The 15,820-nt window shown below is 31.2% G+C and overlaps 2 protein-coding genes across 7 annotated transcripts; one reads left to right on the plus strand and one right to left on the minus strand.

Moving 5' to 3' along the window:
• Positions 1-2,990: 2,990 nt before the first annotated feature.
• Positions 2,991-6,196, plus strand: LOC105136085 (protein arv1 homolog). Of its 6 annotated transcripts, none has more exons than XM_011041315.1 (9): positions 2,991-3,138; positions 3,212-3,259; positions 3,386-3,475; positions 3,701-3,759; positions 3,857-3,935; positions 4,037-4,131; positions 4,606-4,672; positions 4,808-4,888; positions 5,921-6,007. In XM_011041315.1, exons 1-8 carry the CDS (start codon positions 3,052-3,054, stop codon positions 4,886-4,888), a joined length of 606 nt encoding a protein of 201 aa, XP_011039617.1. In that variant the 5' UTR covers positions 2,991-3,051; the 3' UTR covers positions 5,921-6,007. The 6 variants fall into 6 exon arrangements, with proteins under 6 accessions (XP_011039617.1, XP_011039576.1, XP_011039592.1 ...); XM_011041274.1 differs by having other exon boundaries at positions 2,992-3,138; positions 4,808-4,883; positions 5,921-6,196; XM_011041281.1 differs by having other exon boundaries at positions 2,993-3,138; positions 3,714-3,759; positions 3,853-3,935; positions 4,808-4,883; positions 5,921-6,196.
• A 5,581-nt stretch (positions 6,197-11,777) lies between these two features.
• Positions 11,778-14,950, minus strand: LOC105136118 (NAC domain-containing protein 4-like). The gene is made up of 7 exons (XM_011041326.1): positions 14,722-14,950; positions 14,409-14,609; positions 13,962-14,227; positions 13,087-13,176; positions 12,710-12,988; positions 12,139-12,399; positions 11,778-12,046 (listed from the first exon to the last, which is right to left on the minus strand). The coding sequence occupies exons 2-7, from the start codon at positions 14,557-14,559 to the stop codon at positions 11,867-11,869; spliced, it is 1,227 nt and encodes a 408-aa protein (XP_011039628.1). The 5' UTR covers positions 14,560-14,609; positions 14,722-14,950; the 3' UTR covers positions 11,778-11,866.
• Positions 14,951-15,820: the final 870 nt, after the last annotated feature.

Genomic DNA, 15,820 nt, shown 5'->3' on the forward strand with positions numbered 1-15,820 from the left:
TTTGGTTATAAAACCGAAACCGAACCGAACCGGCTGGTTTTTTCAAAATTTTAATCGGTTTTTTTTTTCGGTTCGGTTTTTTCAGTTTTTTTTTTCTATTTTTCTTGATTTAATCGGTTTTTTGGTTTTTTTGAACACTCCTAGAAAGCAACATCAATTATCTCCCGTGTTGAGAAAAAAGAAAAAAAATTATTTACTCTACATTTCAATATCAAGTTTCCAACCTTATTTAGAGTGTTTTTTAGCTGACTTTTATGATTATAATTTTAAAAAATAAATTTTAAAAAAATATAGTTATACATGGTTAGTTAAATTTAATTACGTGTCTAAAGAAATTATGATTAAAGTTTATATATAGCAAAAAATATGTATAAAATGCTTGGTAGAAATGTAGTTTCAGTTGCTTTTCAAAGTATTTTTTACTTAACAATATATCAAAATAATATATTTTTTTATTTTTTAAAAATTATCTTTGATATTAGTATTGTTATGAAAACACAAAAAATATATCAATTTAAAGCAAAGAAAAAATAAAAATAAAAGTAAAAATTAATTTTTTTAAAAGCACTTTTAAAACACAAAAATAAACAAGACTTTACCAAACTCAGTTAAAAAAACATATAAAAACTATTTCATAAAAACTATTTTTCAAACTCAATTTTTAAATAAGTCTCGTAGAATAAAATACAATTTAATTTGTTATTAAACATTTTGCTGTGTTTATTTCACTATAAATACAAAAACCAATGAAAAATAGATACATCCTTAATACATTTACAATAATTCCATGTACATTTTATATAATAACTCTCACAACCTTTTCCTTTTATATATCATTTACTTCATTATTTTAAATTTGATCTTCATCCCCTTATATTTGATCAAATATTTATTTATTTTATAACAATAACCATAATATCCTTCTCATTTACTTGTTACAAGTTGGTTATTTTTATATTTCAATAATTTATATTTTAACACTTTAATGGGTTCTCTATACAACATGAAAAACAAATTATTATTATTATTATAATATATATGAAGTTGGATATTTCAACACATTATAACACTTACGTATCCATAAATATTATCAGATTTTACTCATTGATTTTCTTTTCTTAAACAACATTCATAACACCTTTCATATCCTTTTAAAGCAAGTTACTTCAGAAATTTTATCTAATTTTATAAAATTCTTGCAAAGTCTCCTTTATATGAAACACTTCAAAATATAAGGGTGCATCATCTCCTTTTTTCCACTTTATTTTGTCTAATTTCATTCGTAAAATTAAATTGCCTATATTTTGAAGAAATGAAAGTAGAAGGCTATTGAAAAGTTGGTGGTATATTTTATGGATAAATTGGCTCTTGAGTTGTTGTTAGGAAGTTAAATCAACTTTTTGTGAGTGCTCTTATCTATTCAGTATAATTAATATTGAAGGTTGATTATATTTGATGAAGATTATGGAAGGTTTCTAACTCTTTCACTTGATGTTTTTATATTATCATTTATGAAATATTTCATATTAGATTTGGGATGAGAAGGGTTTGAATAGAAAATAAATGAAGCTCTTTTTTTTTTAGAGATATATTCCGATAAAAAATATCACTGATGAAATCAAAGAAAAACTTCATTAGATCTTTGGGCTTTTCTGAAATGGGTATTGCCTAAAAAAAACTTTAATTTTTAAATGAGTTTTTGAGTTTGGTTATTGAAGTGATAAGCGAATAAAAATATAAAAAAATATAAAAAAATGTTTTTTATATATATTATAGGAAAATTAATATTTTGGCCGGATAATTATATTGATGAATAGTTAAATATTTTTATCTCGAGGAATAAGAGAGTAAGCTTCTTTGATTATGAAAAAAATCAAATAATTGATCATGTTGTTATCTATTAAAAGTATTGGTTTGAAAATATTTTTTTTGGACTATAAATTTTTTTTATAAAAATTAAGGATTGTGTAAAAGGTAAGAGAAAAAGAAAAGTCAAGTAAAATGAAAAAGGGTGTGGTTGGGTTTGAGCGACCTAAATCAGTTAATTTATAGAAATTGCTTACTCTAAACCTGGTTTAGGATGACCTAGTGCCTAACTCGTCTTAGGCTTTCTAGGGTGAGCTGTTTTTTTTAATTAGAGCTAAAGTATATTTTTAAAACAATCTTTGAAAAAAAATCCTATTTGAAGCAATTTAAAAAAAAAATCCTAGACAAAAAATCTATGGCCTAGTTTTGGGAATGAAGCAGGAGCCGAACAAAATTTTTGACATAGCTCATGGACATACAAGACTTCTAGTTTGGGAGATATCGAAGAAATATTTATGATTATATGAACTTTATTCATACACAGAGGATTATGAGACCTTGAGAATCGTTAAAACAATGTTAAAAAAAAAGTTACGAAAATTTACTTCCATTTTTAACTTTGAATTAAAGGTGCAAGAGATTATTTTCATAAAATAGATATGACCTTTTTGTTTTTCAATTTAGAAATGTTTGTCCAAAGAGATGCAACAAAAACACACTAATTTTTCATTAAAAATAGAAAAAAGAAATTGCTCCTCCAGAAAAGGATTTTTTTGGTTTTTTATTCTGAATAATAAAATAAATGGAGATGAGAAAAGGGCCAAACCATTTTGAAGACAATACTACAGAAAGCAAACATAATCCTTGTTTATTTTCTTCAAGCAAAGAATTTCGAAAATCAAATTGGTTTCAGCAATCGATTCTCTAGAAACTAGAAACTAGAAACGAAGGTGTTATGCAACAGGATTATGATCATGAACGGCGAAGATTCTTCAATTTTTCTTTTTCAATGGCAGAAAAAAAGAATAAGAAAATGCAATCATCCAAAAGAAAAATAAAAAAGATATTCCAAGAATGGTCGCTTTCAGCAAGCTTTGAAAGTCCATATTATAGCCCATACGCTTTGGGCTTATGCCCGAAAGAGAGTACAAAAAATAAATAGTAATAAAATAAATAAATAAATAAAACCGGTAACAGTAGAAAGGTTGTAGGATGCAGACTGAGGGAGCGAGAGAGTGAAAAAAGATGGAGCCTAGATGTGTAGAGTGTGGATTTCCGATCAAAACTCTTTTCGTCCAATACTCACCTGGCAATATTCGGCTCATGAGATGTGTAAATCTCTCTCTTTCATTTATGTATCCCAACTTTACCTCTCTCTTTTTTTTTAATTTTGTTCTTGTTGTAGGAGAATTGCAAAGCAGTTGCAGACGAGTACATCGAATGTGAATTTATGGTGAGTTTATTATACCCTTTTGATTCTTTACTTGCTATGGATTGCTTTTTTATCCTTTCTTTTTTCGGGTTCACTTGGTGAAGATTTAGAGGTTTCTTTTTTTCTTTTTTGCGTTAATGGGTGTAGATTATTTTGATTGATCTGATTCTGCACAAAACAAAAGCGTATAGACATCTTCTCTTCAATGTAATTAATCAGCATACGGTCAATTTTGAGGTACAAGCTGCTGCCTTTAGTTATGTTGGCTTCTTACGGTTTATAAGCTTTGCATTCTTAATTTGGACACTCTCTTATGGTGTATTCTTCCAGAATGCTTCGAGGATATTAATGCTTCTAATCAAAGTTTTTTTGCGGGGGCAAACTTATATCTAATTATGCGCTTTCTGTTTCAGTATTTGTAATTATTGCTATGGTGCATATGGGTTATTAACTCTAACATAGGGCTGCTTTGCAGGGTTCGTTATGGAAGTCAATCTTTGCGTTTCTCCTTCTGGATGCTTGTATCCGTTCTCATATTGGTTATTTTCATGTTTGAATACTTAATTACCCCTTTAAACTTTTATGATGTATTTTGTCTGCCTTAATGATCAAAGATAGAAGTCTGCTTTTGAAAAGAAATGAGGGAGAGTGGGGTTCTTCCATGAGTTTTTCTTCAATTGTTTGGACATTCCAAGAGGTTAGCAATGCCGGTGGGAATTGGGGATAAATTTCAGCTTTAAAGTTGGAGTTGGATTCTCTGTGGTTCTTGAAAAGTGGGTTTGCTGCTGTCTTATGTAGATTGTCCAGGATGTCTTTGTCGGAAATTTTGTGTTTTTCTGTATTTTTCTTCTTTCAATGAGGCTGATGCTAAACACGACGATTCAAATCTCCAGGTAAATGTTTGTTTCAGTATCATGCTGTTTCTTGCTTTCATTTATTTCTTGGACTTGCAATATTAGGAGTGTGAAGCACTAATATCAACTGCCATGTGTGCCACTCATTATTTTTTAGGACAAACTCAGATTGCAGATTACCTTGAAGGGGGATTTTTTAATCCAAATTAGTATAATTATCTATAAATCTTTTTTTATGCGTGCATAACAATGGACTGGGATAGATGTTGTGTATGATCATTGACTACTTGTGGTCTGACACCTCTGTCTATGTGAAACAGATTTCTAAGATCATTAAAGAGATATGGCCAAAATAAGGCAAGATAGAGAAAAGTAGTTCTCGTTACCGAAATTTTAGAATTATGTACACGTCTGTTGACAATTATGCTGGTGATATTTGATCTAGATTATCTGCATCAACCATAGAAAATAAAAGAATAGTGTAATTTGACTTATTCTTCCTTAACTTCACAGGTGCAAAGACATTTTGCTTGCCGTCCTAGTTTCAAGTTACTTCAAGATTTTTCTTATTGCCACAATGGTATGGCTTACTAAAAGCATATTGACAACACTTCTACTCTTTCAGCTTCTGTAATCTTCTTGGTGTTGGTTCTTGTTTAATGCTTGAGCTTGAAGTTTGGTTTAATCTAACTTTTCTAAACATGCATTGTCGCAGGTTTGGGAATTTCTATCTTCTGTGATCTTCATCATTGATTTATTTGTTTTATCATCCAACACCGTGGCATTAAAAGGTTAGGTAAAAGCATTCATTGCTCTAATACAATCATGCTTAACCTTTATTCACCAGTGTTCATGGTAGTGCCATGCTAGTAATTATTATTACTGCAGCAAGTGATCAATATGTGGACTCGCACGAATCTGTTGTCTATGGTTGAGTGTGAAACGAAAATTTTAGACTATTAGAGCATCTCCCCATCTCCAAGGGGAGATGTGATGCTATTTAGAAGAGCAAAATTAATAATATGGTTTTTTGAATAGTGTAAATATGATATTTTTGCTTCTGCACTTCAATGATAAAAATCCATTTAGAAAAGCCAGTTGTATTTTAATATATTTGATATTAATAAACCATTTATTAATTGTAACTAACTAATACAACTCCAATCAAAACCCTTCTTTTGCATAAAAATATATTAAACAAACTTGTAGCATTTTTGTCCAATATGTAGGAATGACTCTCCAACATAGAAATATTATTTTGGCTCTCCAGTGTAGCACTTTCCTTGAAGCTGTAAAAATAAGAGATGAAAGCCAAAACAATGTTTTTTCCTTTTGGCTTTTCATTTAGCACATCCCTTGGATATGCCCTTATGTAGCAACCTATCCCACATGTGGATTGTTAATACTTCAAATATAGTATACTTTTTGAGGTCCTGGCTATGTATAATTGAAAATATGTTCAGCAGAAAGCTGAATATTTGGGTCCACGTGTATTTGTATACACAATTAGCAGAAAGTGTAAATATCCCCATTAACTTGTAGGAGATCTAGAAATGCATTTCAATAATTTTTTTACTCACTGTCTGTTTTCAGTTCTTATTCTTAATATTGAAGTTCCCAAACATTTCCTTAGCGGTGTTTAGAATATTTCCTTATGAACACTGTCCTGCTTTCATGAAGTACATTTATCTTGCTGGGTTTGTTCTGTCAAATATTGGAATATTGCTAACTGAATTTTTTTTCCCGAGTGGATTCTTGGAGGATTATTGATCGATAGTTGAAATGAACTTCATAGTTTTACACACCTTTGCTCTTTTTTATGAAGCAGTGATCACAGATTCAGCCATGAATAGATGCATTGCAGTCTGCTTCTGTGCACAGGCTCTTAAGTTGCTTGTCACTCAGGTGCCCGCTCGGAGATTGTTGAGATTTTAAAGCATTGATTGTTCATTTTCATTATATGAAAGCACATCATGCTATGCCTAGTCATTTCAGTTAAAAAACTAGTTGTCTTATTTTTAAACGTGAGGAGTGCAGATTTTAAACCCAAAATCGCAAATATTGAAGTTCGAGAAATGTAATTGTGTCTTGGAGCCCCTTCAAAGATGATCGATTCTTCTAGTAGGTTAACTACGCGTAAATTGCTTGTGCATTTCAGATTGAGTTGAAATTGAGCTTAGTATATTTTATAAGCCTGGTTTTTTTAGTAGGTTAACTACCCGTAACTAATTAAAATTGCTATTCATGATTTTTATTTGTGTTGATATTTTCAAATTCATATACTAGTTAGGAGGTTTTAAGATGTTGATTTGATTTGATTTTAAATTTAACACTCATTTAAATAGTTTATAAATAATTTTCAAAACAGTTTTAAGAAATTATTTATTTTTAAAATATATCAACACATAGTTTTTTCTATCGTTTAGGATTTGATTTTAAAATTTGAGAAAATCTAATTGAAGATATTGTTCTTTTCTTCAATTGGACATGTTTACAGGGCTATTTCCTTAGCAAGTTCTCCAGCTCTTTCTTTTGGTTCATCGAAATGATTGATTTTGGTTTGGCAATTAATATTATAAAAACCAATATTCATGGCGCATTTACTGTAGTAGTTCTCAAGATTTATTTGCACTGTAGATTAGAATAATAAAATTATGATTTTATCCTTTTTTAAAAAACTCTAGACATGGCAATGGCGTAATAAGATATTTTAATTTTTTAAAATGAAATGATTTTATCTTTCCATTTTAGAAGTTTTATTTCGAAACCAAACTTAACGAAGGTAGTCTATTGTCACCATCAACAACATTTACGTCGATTCCTTCTTTTGTTAGTGAATGTATAGGGGCAATTAAATAAATGTCTATTCTAATTTGGTAGTGATTTTAAAATTTTTTATGTGATACTTAATATTAATTAATTATATTTAACAATATTAATTAGAATGAGACGTATTGTAATAATAAAAAGAGTACCAAAGACACAGATAGAGAAGACAACACAAATCAATCCAACAACATTCACTAATGGGGGATTTTGTCTGTGGCTTAATGGACACTTTTCCCAAGTGAATGAAAGAAGACACCCAGTAGTTTTCAGATGAACCAATTGTTCTCAAGTTCAAACTTGTTTCTGCATGAGCCTTTTCCAAGTCATTTTCAGATTCCATAATGAAGGTTTCTTTCGGAGGCAAAATTAACAGAGCTTTCCATCCGAGGCAGATCAAAGGCAGTACCAAGCTTTGTCGCTTTTAGGGCCTGCAGCATAGATCAAATACAGTTCAATTCCATCACCTAGAGACAGACAGCCTAAGTCCCTCGCCTCGTAGCATTGTGGTCCGCAAGTTGTTACATAATCAGGAACTTCTTCATGGACTGGTTCAAGGGAAGAGATATAGCTCTCTGATTCTAAGCCACAACTGAGGAAGCCTCCATTACTTCGGTGTCATCATGATCAGACTCCGTAACTAATGTTTCCTTCTGAGGAAAATCTTTGGAATTGAAGTGCTTTCTAGCATTTCGAACCTGCAAGCAGAAATCAAATGAAGTTTGAATTCAACACCGAAGATAAGTTATTCTTCGAGTTTTATACATGCAACTTAATTTCCTCACCTTATGTCATTTAGTTGTTACATAATCAGGAACTTCAGGGACTGAAGTGATGCAATAGATATATTTCTTTATATCTGATCCCGATGAGGAAGCCTCTGTTACTTGGATGTCATCACAATAACAACCGATCTCTTCAGATGTCAGGGTTTCTGAAAGTGCTTGAATGGTTTGCATCAGCCAGTATTCATTTCATCTGGCATTTCCACCAGAAAAGTTTGAAGTTCCCAGAGGCTGGGAAGACTGCAATAAGAGTATGAAGATACAAATTTTGCTACATTCCTCAAGAAGTCTTAGTAAGAAACTCAAAATGACTAAAATAGAAGGAATGCGGCGAAGTTAGAGCATTTGACCTGTGTAAGATGTCAATGCAACCCTGCTTTTTTCATTTTGCTTGGACATATATAAGATCTATAGACTATTGATGAAGATCTTGTATATTCTTTTCATAAGATCTATGAATTTTTTGTTCGATTTGGAGATTCTATAAAAGAATCATGGACTATTTTGGGATTCATACGATTATAATTTGTGTACTATTTTGAAGGCATCTACGATCTCTAGACTATTCCTTAACATATATGAGATCTATATTCCACAGGAGAACATCATTGAAAACACTGAAATAACATGAGCATGCATAAAGTTGCAATGCTTCCCAATGATATTCTCCTGTGCTATTTATTGAGTTTAAATGTCTTCGGAGAAACTTTCTCCAATAGCCATTGGAGAACATTTGTTTACCTCAAGATGGTCAACTTTAATGTCATTGTCACCAATACCTTCAGGATTTACTCTACTCAATGACTTTGGTGGACTGGAATCATTGAGAGTGTTTGAAGTTTGTAGTTAGATTCATGCGGACAAACACATTTCTGGAGATAAAGCCGGCTGGTTCATCAAGAAATGAATCTGCCAACTTTATGGTTTACTCCACATCTTCATATCATCAGCATCAAACTGAAATGTCAACTCATTGGTGAATGGTGTATTCTCTGAGAGGCCCTGCTCCATGTGGATCTGCTGCTGAATTGGATGGGGATACTGGAAGCCCAGTCATTTCCAGTAAATATAGATTGCACTTGCATCCCTTGGTCTACCTGAAAGGATAACAACATCAAAGTGAGCGTTAGTTCTTGATGTTCGAGATAACTAATTAGTTATGAACTAAGGGAATAGTTCAGTAATTAATACTAGACTTGTCATTTTCAAAGAGAAGTCTCAATTTCAAACCTTTATAAGAGTGAAGGTGTATTAGAATGTAAGAATAGTGTTCGATTTCATAACCTAAACCCCACTAGACCAATTAAAACTGAAACTTAACTAAAAAGGTACAAAGGTGTTTATGTCTTTGTTGGTTAATAATCCAAGTTTAGTTACTAGTTGGCGGGTCTCCAGTCTACTTGCATGAGACGCTACCTGGGAATGAGTGTGAGATTGCTAGAACTTGGATCGGGATTTGAGAATGCGACCTTTTCACGTCCAGTTAACCATCTAGGTGGTGGCCAAGTGATAAGGATTTGGGATCAAGGAATTTGTTCTCTTTGTGGTCTCAGATTCGAGTCCTTGGTTGCTCATATGATGGCCACTGGAGGCTTACATGGTCGTTAACTTCAGGGTCCGTGGGATTAGTCGTGGTGCACGTAAGCTGGCCCGGACACCCACGTTAATCTAAAAAAAAAAATGGAGCCCTCTTGCAGTGACGTGCCCTACCAAACCTCCGGTCCAAATTTTCCGTACTGACATGACTGCAACTATAAGCTCCCAAGTGTGCTTCTTTAAGAAATTAGATTACTAATAGATAGGTCTTTTTTTTTTAAAAAAAAAAAAAAGTCTTCTACGCTCATACATTGCCATTGCCAGTCCAAGCATTAATTTTTTGAACTTCCTCCACAAATTTCCCCTTTTCCTTCCTTGTTTCCTTAGTTTTTCGATGCTGCCAATCATAATCTCATTTCTTTTCACCTATGTTTCCTTAATTTTTCTCTTGTGTTTCCCACTTTCATGCGCCCTTCGTCTCTTAACATGTGAGCTGTATCCGTCAAATTATTAACTTAAATCAACTTATTTGTCCAACTCTTAATGATCAGGTAACACGGAGGCTGCAAATTTGATTGCTCAAAAGGGTTCTTTTTAAGATACCATATTGGTTATAATGCCCGCTTTCTATTCTAATCACACCATCGAGTTGATTTAATGATAAGTAGCTTTTATGATTCTAATTTTAAAAAAAATATTTTATAAAAAATATTTTTAGTTAATAGATAAGGTAGGTTTGATATATATATTTGGTTGATATTAAACAAAAAATAATTTAATGTGTTTGGTTAATAATGCTTTTTAAATTGAGGTTATAAAATATCTATATTAATATTAATGGTTTTAAATTTAAATATTATATATTTAACTACTATTATTATATCATGAAATAAATAATATTTTTTTATTATTTCATTAAATTATTTACAATTTCATTATATGAAAAATTCATTCGATAAAAATTATAATTTTCATGATTTTTAAAACATATAATAAAATTTGATAAAATATTATTAAAAATAAAATTAAAATTACAATACGAGTAAATTTAATTTATTCTAAACTAGTTTTTTAATAAATTCACTATACTGGTTTGGTTTTTCAAAAAAAAAAAACACTGCTCACATGAGTGAATTAAAATTTATTAGCATTGTTCATTTATTGAACAGTACAGAAAAAGGCAGCTGAGAGTTGCTTTTAATTTAACTGTATTTTAAACGCAAATTCAATGAACCCAACCAAAAATAGCAAACAAACTGACCTTAAACACTGGCAGATCAGAAAATTTTGTTTAACTCGTATATATTCTGTCATGGTTGCGGTGTTGGACGGTAGTTACTGTTATCTGTATTAAGTTTGCTGTAAATTGCTGTTTAAATGTATAAAATGCTCGTAACTAAACGCTTCCCGTTTCCTTGGGATATACTATACCTGTAGTGGTTTGGATACTGATCTTATCGTGAGAAACCGAAAAATCAAAGAATAAATTACTGTGTAAAACTTCCGAACTTTGAATATCATGAAACAGGGTACCACAAAACTTGATTCTCAAGTTGCGGCCGAAATTCTTACAGCACAAAAAATCGTAGACGAAAGTAAGCAATGAATTGAACTGTAGCGCAAGGATATGAGGATTAGGGGGTTGGGGTTAAAGGATTTTAAGGCTGTGTTCGTTTACAAGACGCACCTTGTAAACAAACGTTTAACGCTTACTAAGAGTCTATTTATTTGTGTTGTTGTTTTATTTATTTGTATGATTGTTTGTGTTTAAAACAATTATGACAAAACAAATATTTAATAAAGTTAAAAATACAATTTATTTTTTATGAGGCTCAGTGCAATTTATGTTTAAAACACATGTTTTGCTGAAGTAATTTTTAGCTGCTTTTTTATTTTTATTTATTTTTTTAAGTAAATAATATGAGTAAATTAAAATTCTCTCATAACTGTTCATATGAATAATTTTATTTAAAAAAATAGTTTAATAAATTATAAATTCATTCACGTTGTGTATATGAATAAAATTTTTTAAATAAATTATTGTTTTTTAAAAAAATCAGTTTAGAGTAAATTAATTTTATCTGCACTATTATTACGTGAATAATTTTTTTTTTCTAAAAAACTAGTATAGAGTAAATTAATTCACTTTCACTGTAATCTCAATTTTATTCTTAACACTCAAAAAATTATGAAAACTGTAGATCTTATCGGATGAATTATTTAATGAAATAATAAAAAATATTTTATATAAAATATTATTTATTTTATGATATAATAGTAGTAATTAAATCTATAATATTTAAATTTTAAACTATTAATATTAATATATATATTTTTTTATTTATTTTATAACCTCAATTTAAAAAATATTTTTAACTAAATATATTAAATTATTTTTTATTTAATTTTAATTTCAATTATAGTTTTAACCAAACATATATAAATATCAAATCAACTTTAATTAAAAATATTTTTTTATAAAATTTATAAAATACTTTTTTATACTTTTTTATACTACCACACTACCAAACATATTGATCCCAAAGTCCACCGATGTAATACACTGGATAGACAATTCTGTTTGTGACAAAATGCTTGACCGTATACCCTTCTAAGAGTGGCATCTCTCAGTGAACAATCAGCGCTTCTCTAAGCATGATTAGGAATAGAAGCAGACCTAAGACTGCGTTCAAAAGATAAACCGATAGAGGGCTTGATCCATGGCTTGATATAGTTGTTTCAAGGTGAATGAAACGACCCTTCCGAGGCAGATCAATATCAGCACTTTCATTTCTACCTTCTCCAGCCTGCAAAGATAAATCATAAAGAGTTTAATTTCATTCGCTAGTTAGAGACAAGCTGCTTCCATGTTTTTTGTCCTCCAATGTATACTCCTCACCTTTGAAACTCCGCGCAGCAATTGAACTCTTTTATGAGAAACTTCCTTGCGTTCTACAAAGCTGGGCGCTACTGGAGGCGGAGGTTGGCGAGTCCTTGGAATTACTTCACCACCTGATTGCATTAATTTGATATGTTCATGTCGAGTTGCAGTAGTGGAATCCGTGGAAGATGCCCCCATCAAGAGAATATCATCACCGTGAGCCATTTGCAGCTGCCGAGATATTTTCAAATTACCGTGCCCGCCATACAAGTTTGCCGACTGTCATAAAGATAGGAATAGACAAGTTAAATTTTCCAAGTGTCCTCAAAGAATACACATGAAATACAAAATGATTCCTGGCCCAGAAATGCAGCAAATCTAGAATGGTTAACCTGTGCACGAACTCTCAGTAAAACATAGAATTTCATTTCACCTGAAGGTCTTTCACGATTCTAAAGAGAATGTCCTTAGTGGCATTGAAATAATGAGCAAGTCACATATTACTCCGATGCTCCCATTAGCATTCTTTTAAATAATTATAGAGAGAATCAGGCGTTACTAAAAATGGTCATTGGAGATTATTTATTACCTCTCCATAGGCATGATAAGTTGTTCTGTCACTGCTATCCTCAGCATAAGCTTTCCTTGATGACCTTGGTGAGCTGTGGTCATTTGGGAGAGAGAGTGCAGCATTTTCAGTGCCATATTCATCTGGATCAACAATTAATGAGTCCGCAAACGCAAACCCTATCGCATCCTCTTCATCTGAAAGGTAATTCTGTGCATAGATTTGTGACTGCAGTGGGGAAGGAAAATTGAAATCCTCCCCGAGGCTGTCAAGGAGAGATGGCAGTTGCTCAGCATCTACCTGGACTCAGAATCATACACAAGTAAACACATTGGCTTCTCATGCTCCGCATGAAAAACTACGTTCTTAAAACTGCAATTGGGAAAGCTCCATCTCACCTCTAGGATACTAGGTTCACCTTCATCATTAGGTGAATTGGCAGCTGAGTCATCTGCCTTTTCCTTTAACTTGCAAAGAACAAGAGCCCTCTACAGTAAAAAGAACTCGAAAAATAAGAAATCAAGCAGCAGTCCGTTCCCAAAGTTTCAGGATAGAACAACACATGTGGATATAGCAGACAAGCTTGGATATAGCAGACATTCAGCAAATCACATTGAAAACAGTTTGTACAAATAGAACTCAAGCATCAAAAAAGCTAGGATATAGCAGACATTCTTCTAATCACATGGAAGACAGTTTCCCATGGCTTAAAAGTAATGGAGAGTGTGCTGAGCAAGATTAACTGGTCTAAGTTTAAGGCAAGCAATATCCAATAATAGCAAAGAATTTAGTTTATGTTCGGTATGATTTTTACAAATTGGTTTAAGTTGTTTTTAAATTCTTTATCCAAAGAAAAGTTACATGTATATTTGGTTAGAAATAACATTTGACTTGAATCAAAAGCTTGTTAGGAAATTGAGTTAAAATTTTGATTTTTTATCTTTCAACTTACAATGCATCTATTCTTTAAGAAAATTGCTTTGAGTCATTTTAACCAAATATATTCTCAACTTCAAATCATTTTAACTCATCTTTTTCACAAGTTATTAATGAAAAATAACTTTTGGATTATGACTAAAAATCCAAAGTCATAATTCAAAAAATCATGTCAAACAATCCCATCGAAGCACGACATTGAACTCCAGCACTCAAATTCTTCCACACAAACACAACGGTCTAACCTTAATCCCTAGATGCAAACAAAAGAAAAGGCGGTAATCTCATGTATACTGTAGGATTTAATACCAAAAAAAAAAAAAGTATTATATAATACCTCAACAGGAGGGGACGTTTTAGCCTGGAATTCATGGATGACCCACCTAGTTTTTTTAGAATCAGGACATTTGTGTAGGAAAACCAGATTCTTCTTAGTACCAATCACCTCATTTGTGCCTCTACGCTTGATATTACGAACCTTGCCGGTCAATTTCCAGTTTCCATTCTTGGTTGTTCTGTTAACTCGTTTACTATTTGAGTACTTGTAGTCAAGCCGACAAAAGAAAAACCACACTCGATCATTTGACTGACTTACTGCAAAGTCTACAAACACATGATCACATAAAAAAAAAACATTAGGATTTAATTATCAAGAATAGCTTACATACAAACACATGATCACATAAAAAAAAAAAAACATTAGGATTTATCAAGAAAGTGTGGATTTAATTATCAAGAATAGCTTAGAATTTTTGTAACAATCATCACTGTTTATGGTACTAACCAGGTAAATCCCATGGATCCCACTGATAAAGGTGATCAATCTCACCAATATAAGCATCAACAAGCGAATCAAGGCCGTTCAATTTGTTCCTCAGATAATGATCTATGATTTCTTCATCAGTTGGATGGAATCTGTATCCCACCGGCTTCATCACACTCAATCACCGGTAAAAGTGCTCGTTTCTTTAAATAGAAGAGAAACCTAGAAATCAAGAAAAGTTGAAAATATAACAAGAAGCAAAGTTATTAACGAGAAGATGATTCATCCCTCTTCCTAAAACAGGTTGACTAATGTAATGCACGAGAACAGAAACCTTAATTCTTGACAAGGAGAAGCAACTCGACAGAACAGAGTCAGAGAGCTTCCACTGCCATAAGATAAAAAGAAAAATAGGGTGTTTCTTCTTTTTTGTTGTTATTTTTAAGAAAACATTGACTTGAGAAATCTCTTGGGATTGACTCGAAGATTCTATTATTTTTTCATCAAATGTACCTCCTTACGTGAGAAGCTACCCATTACTACTGGGTGGAACCACCACTGCAACCACGTCCACACGCGCGGGCGCGCTCTCCCTCTCTCTCTCTCTTCTAATTAAACTTGTTTTCATCCCAAGTAATCAGAGTTCAAACAAATTTTAGAATTATTAAAGATTTATATTATTGTTAGTTTTATGATAAATGAGATTAATTAAACTATATACAGATTAGTTTAGATATTTATATTAATTAAAAGAACAAAATATCCTCTCTCATAGAAGTTTATAAACATATTATTATACTATAGTATAAACTAGAAGAGATAGATGTATATTACTCTAGATTTTAATAGAAAAAATTAATTAATATCCAATTATATATATATATATATATATATTAGAGAGGGTTAAATTAAAATATAAGAGACTTAGATAAAAATTACTGGTAAAACAAATGATGACTTTGAAATTTATTTAAAAGTCCAGTTTAGTCCCTTAATTTTTTTTAAATATCAATTGATTAGTCCCTTTAATTTTTAAATATTTAATTTTGATACAAACTTTATTTTTCTCTTCATCCATCTTTTTTATAGAAAAGAAAGGAGGAGTTGCTGGATTCTATTTTAAAGAGAAAGAGTTTTTGTTAGATAAAATTTCACCAACTAAAATAATTTCATATATAATAAGGAAAGTTAAGATTGTGTTTTCTTTATCTTAAAAGAGTCTAAAAAACATATTTAAATTTAAGAAATTTTTTGTTTTAAGTTGATTTTAGTTTTTTAAACCTTTTATTATTATTATTATTATTATTGTTATTGTTATTATTATTTCAGAGGCCATATATTAGTTTGGCAAGGTTGTGTTTTCTAAATGTTTTTGGATAAAAAAAATATTGGTTGAAAATAGGATTTTTGGGTTAAAAAAACATCCCTGTTTT

Source organism: Populus euphratica, unplaced genomic scaffold, assembly GCF_000495115.2.
Source record: "Populus euphratica unplaced genomic scaffold, PopEup_1.0 scaffold2.1, whole genome shotgun sequence".
Classification (NCBI taxonomy): Eukaryota; Viridiplantae; Streptophyta; class Magnoliopsida; order Malpighiales; family Salicaceae; genus Populus; species Populus euphratica.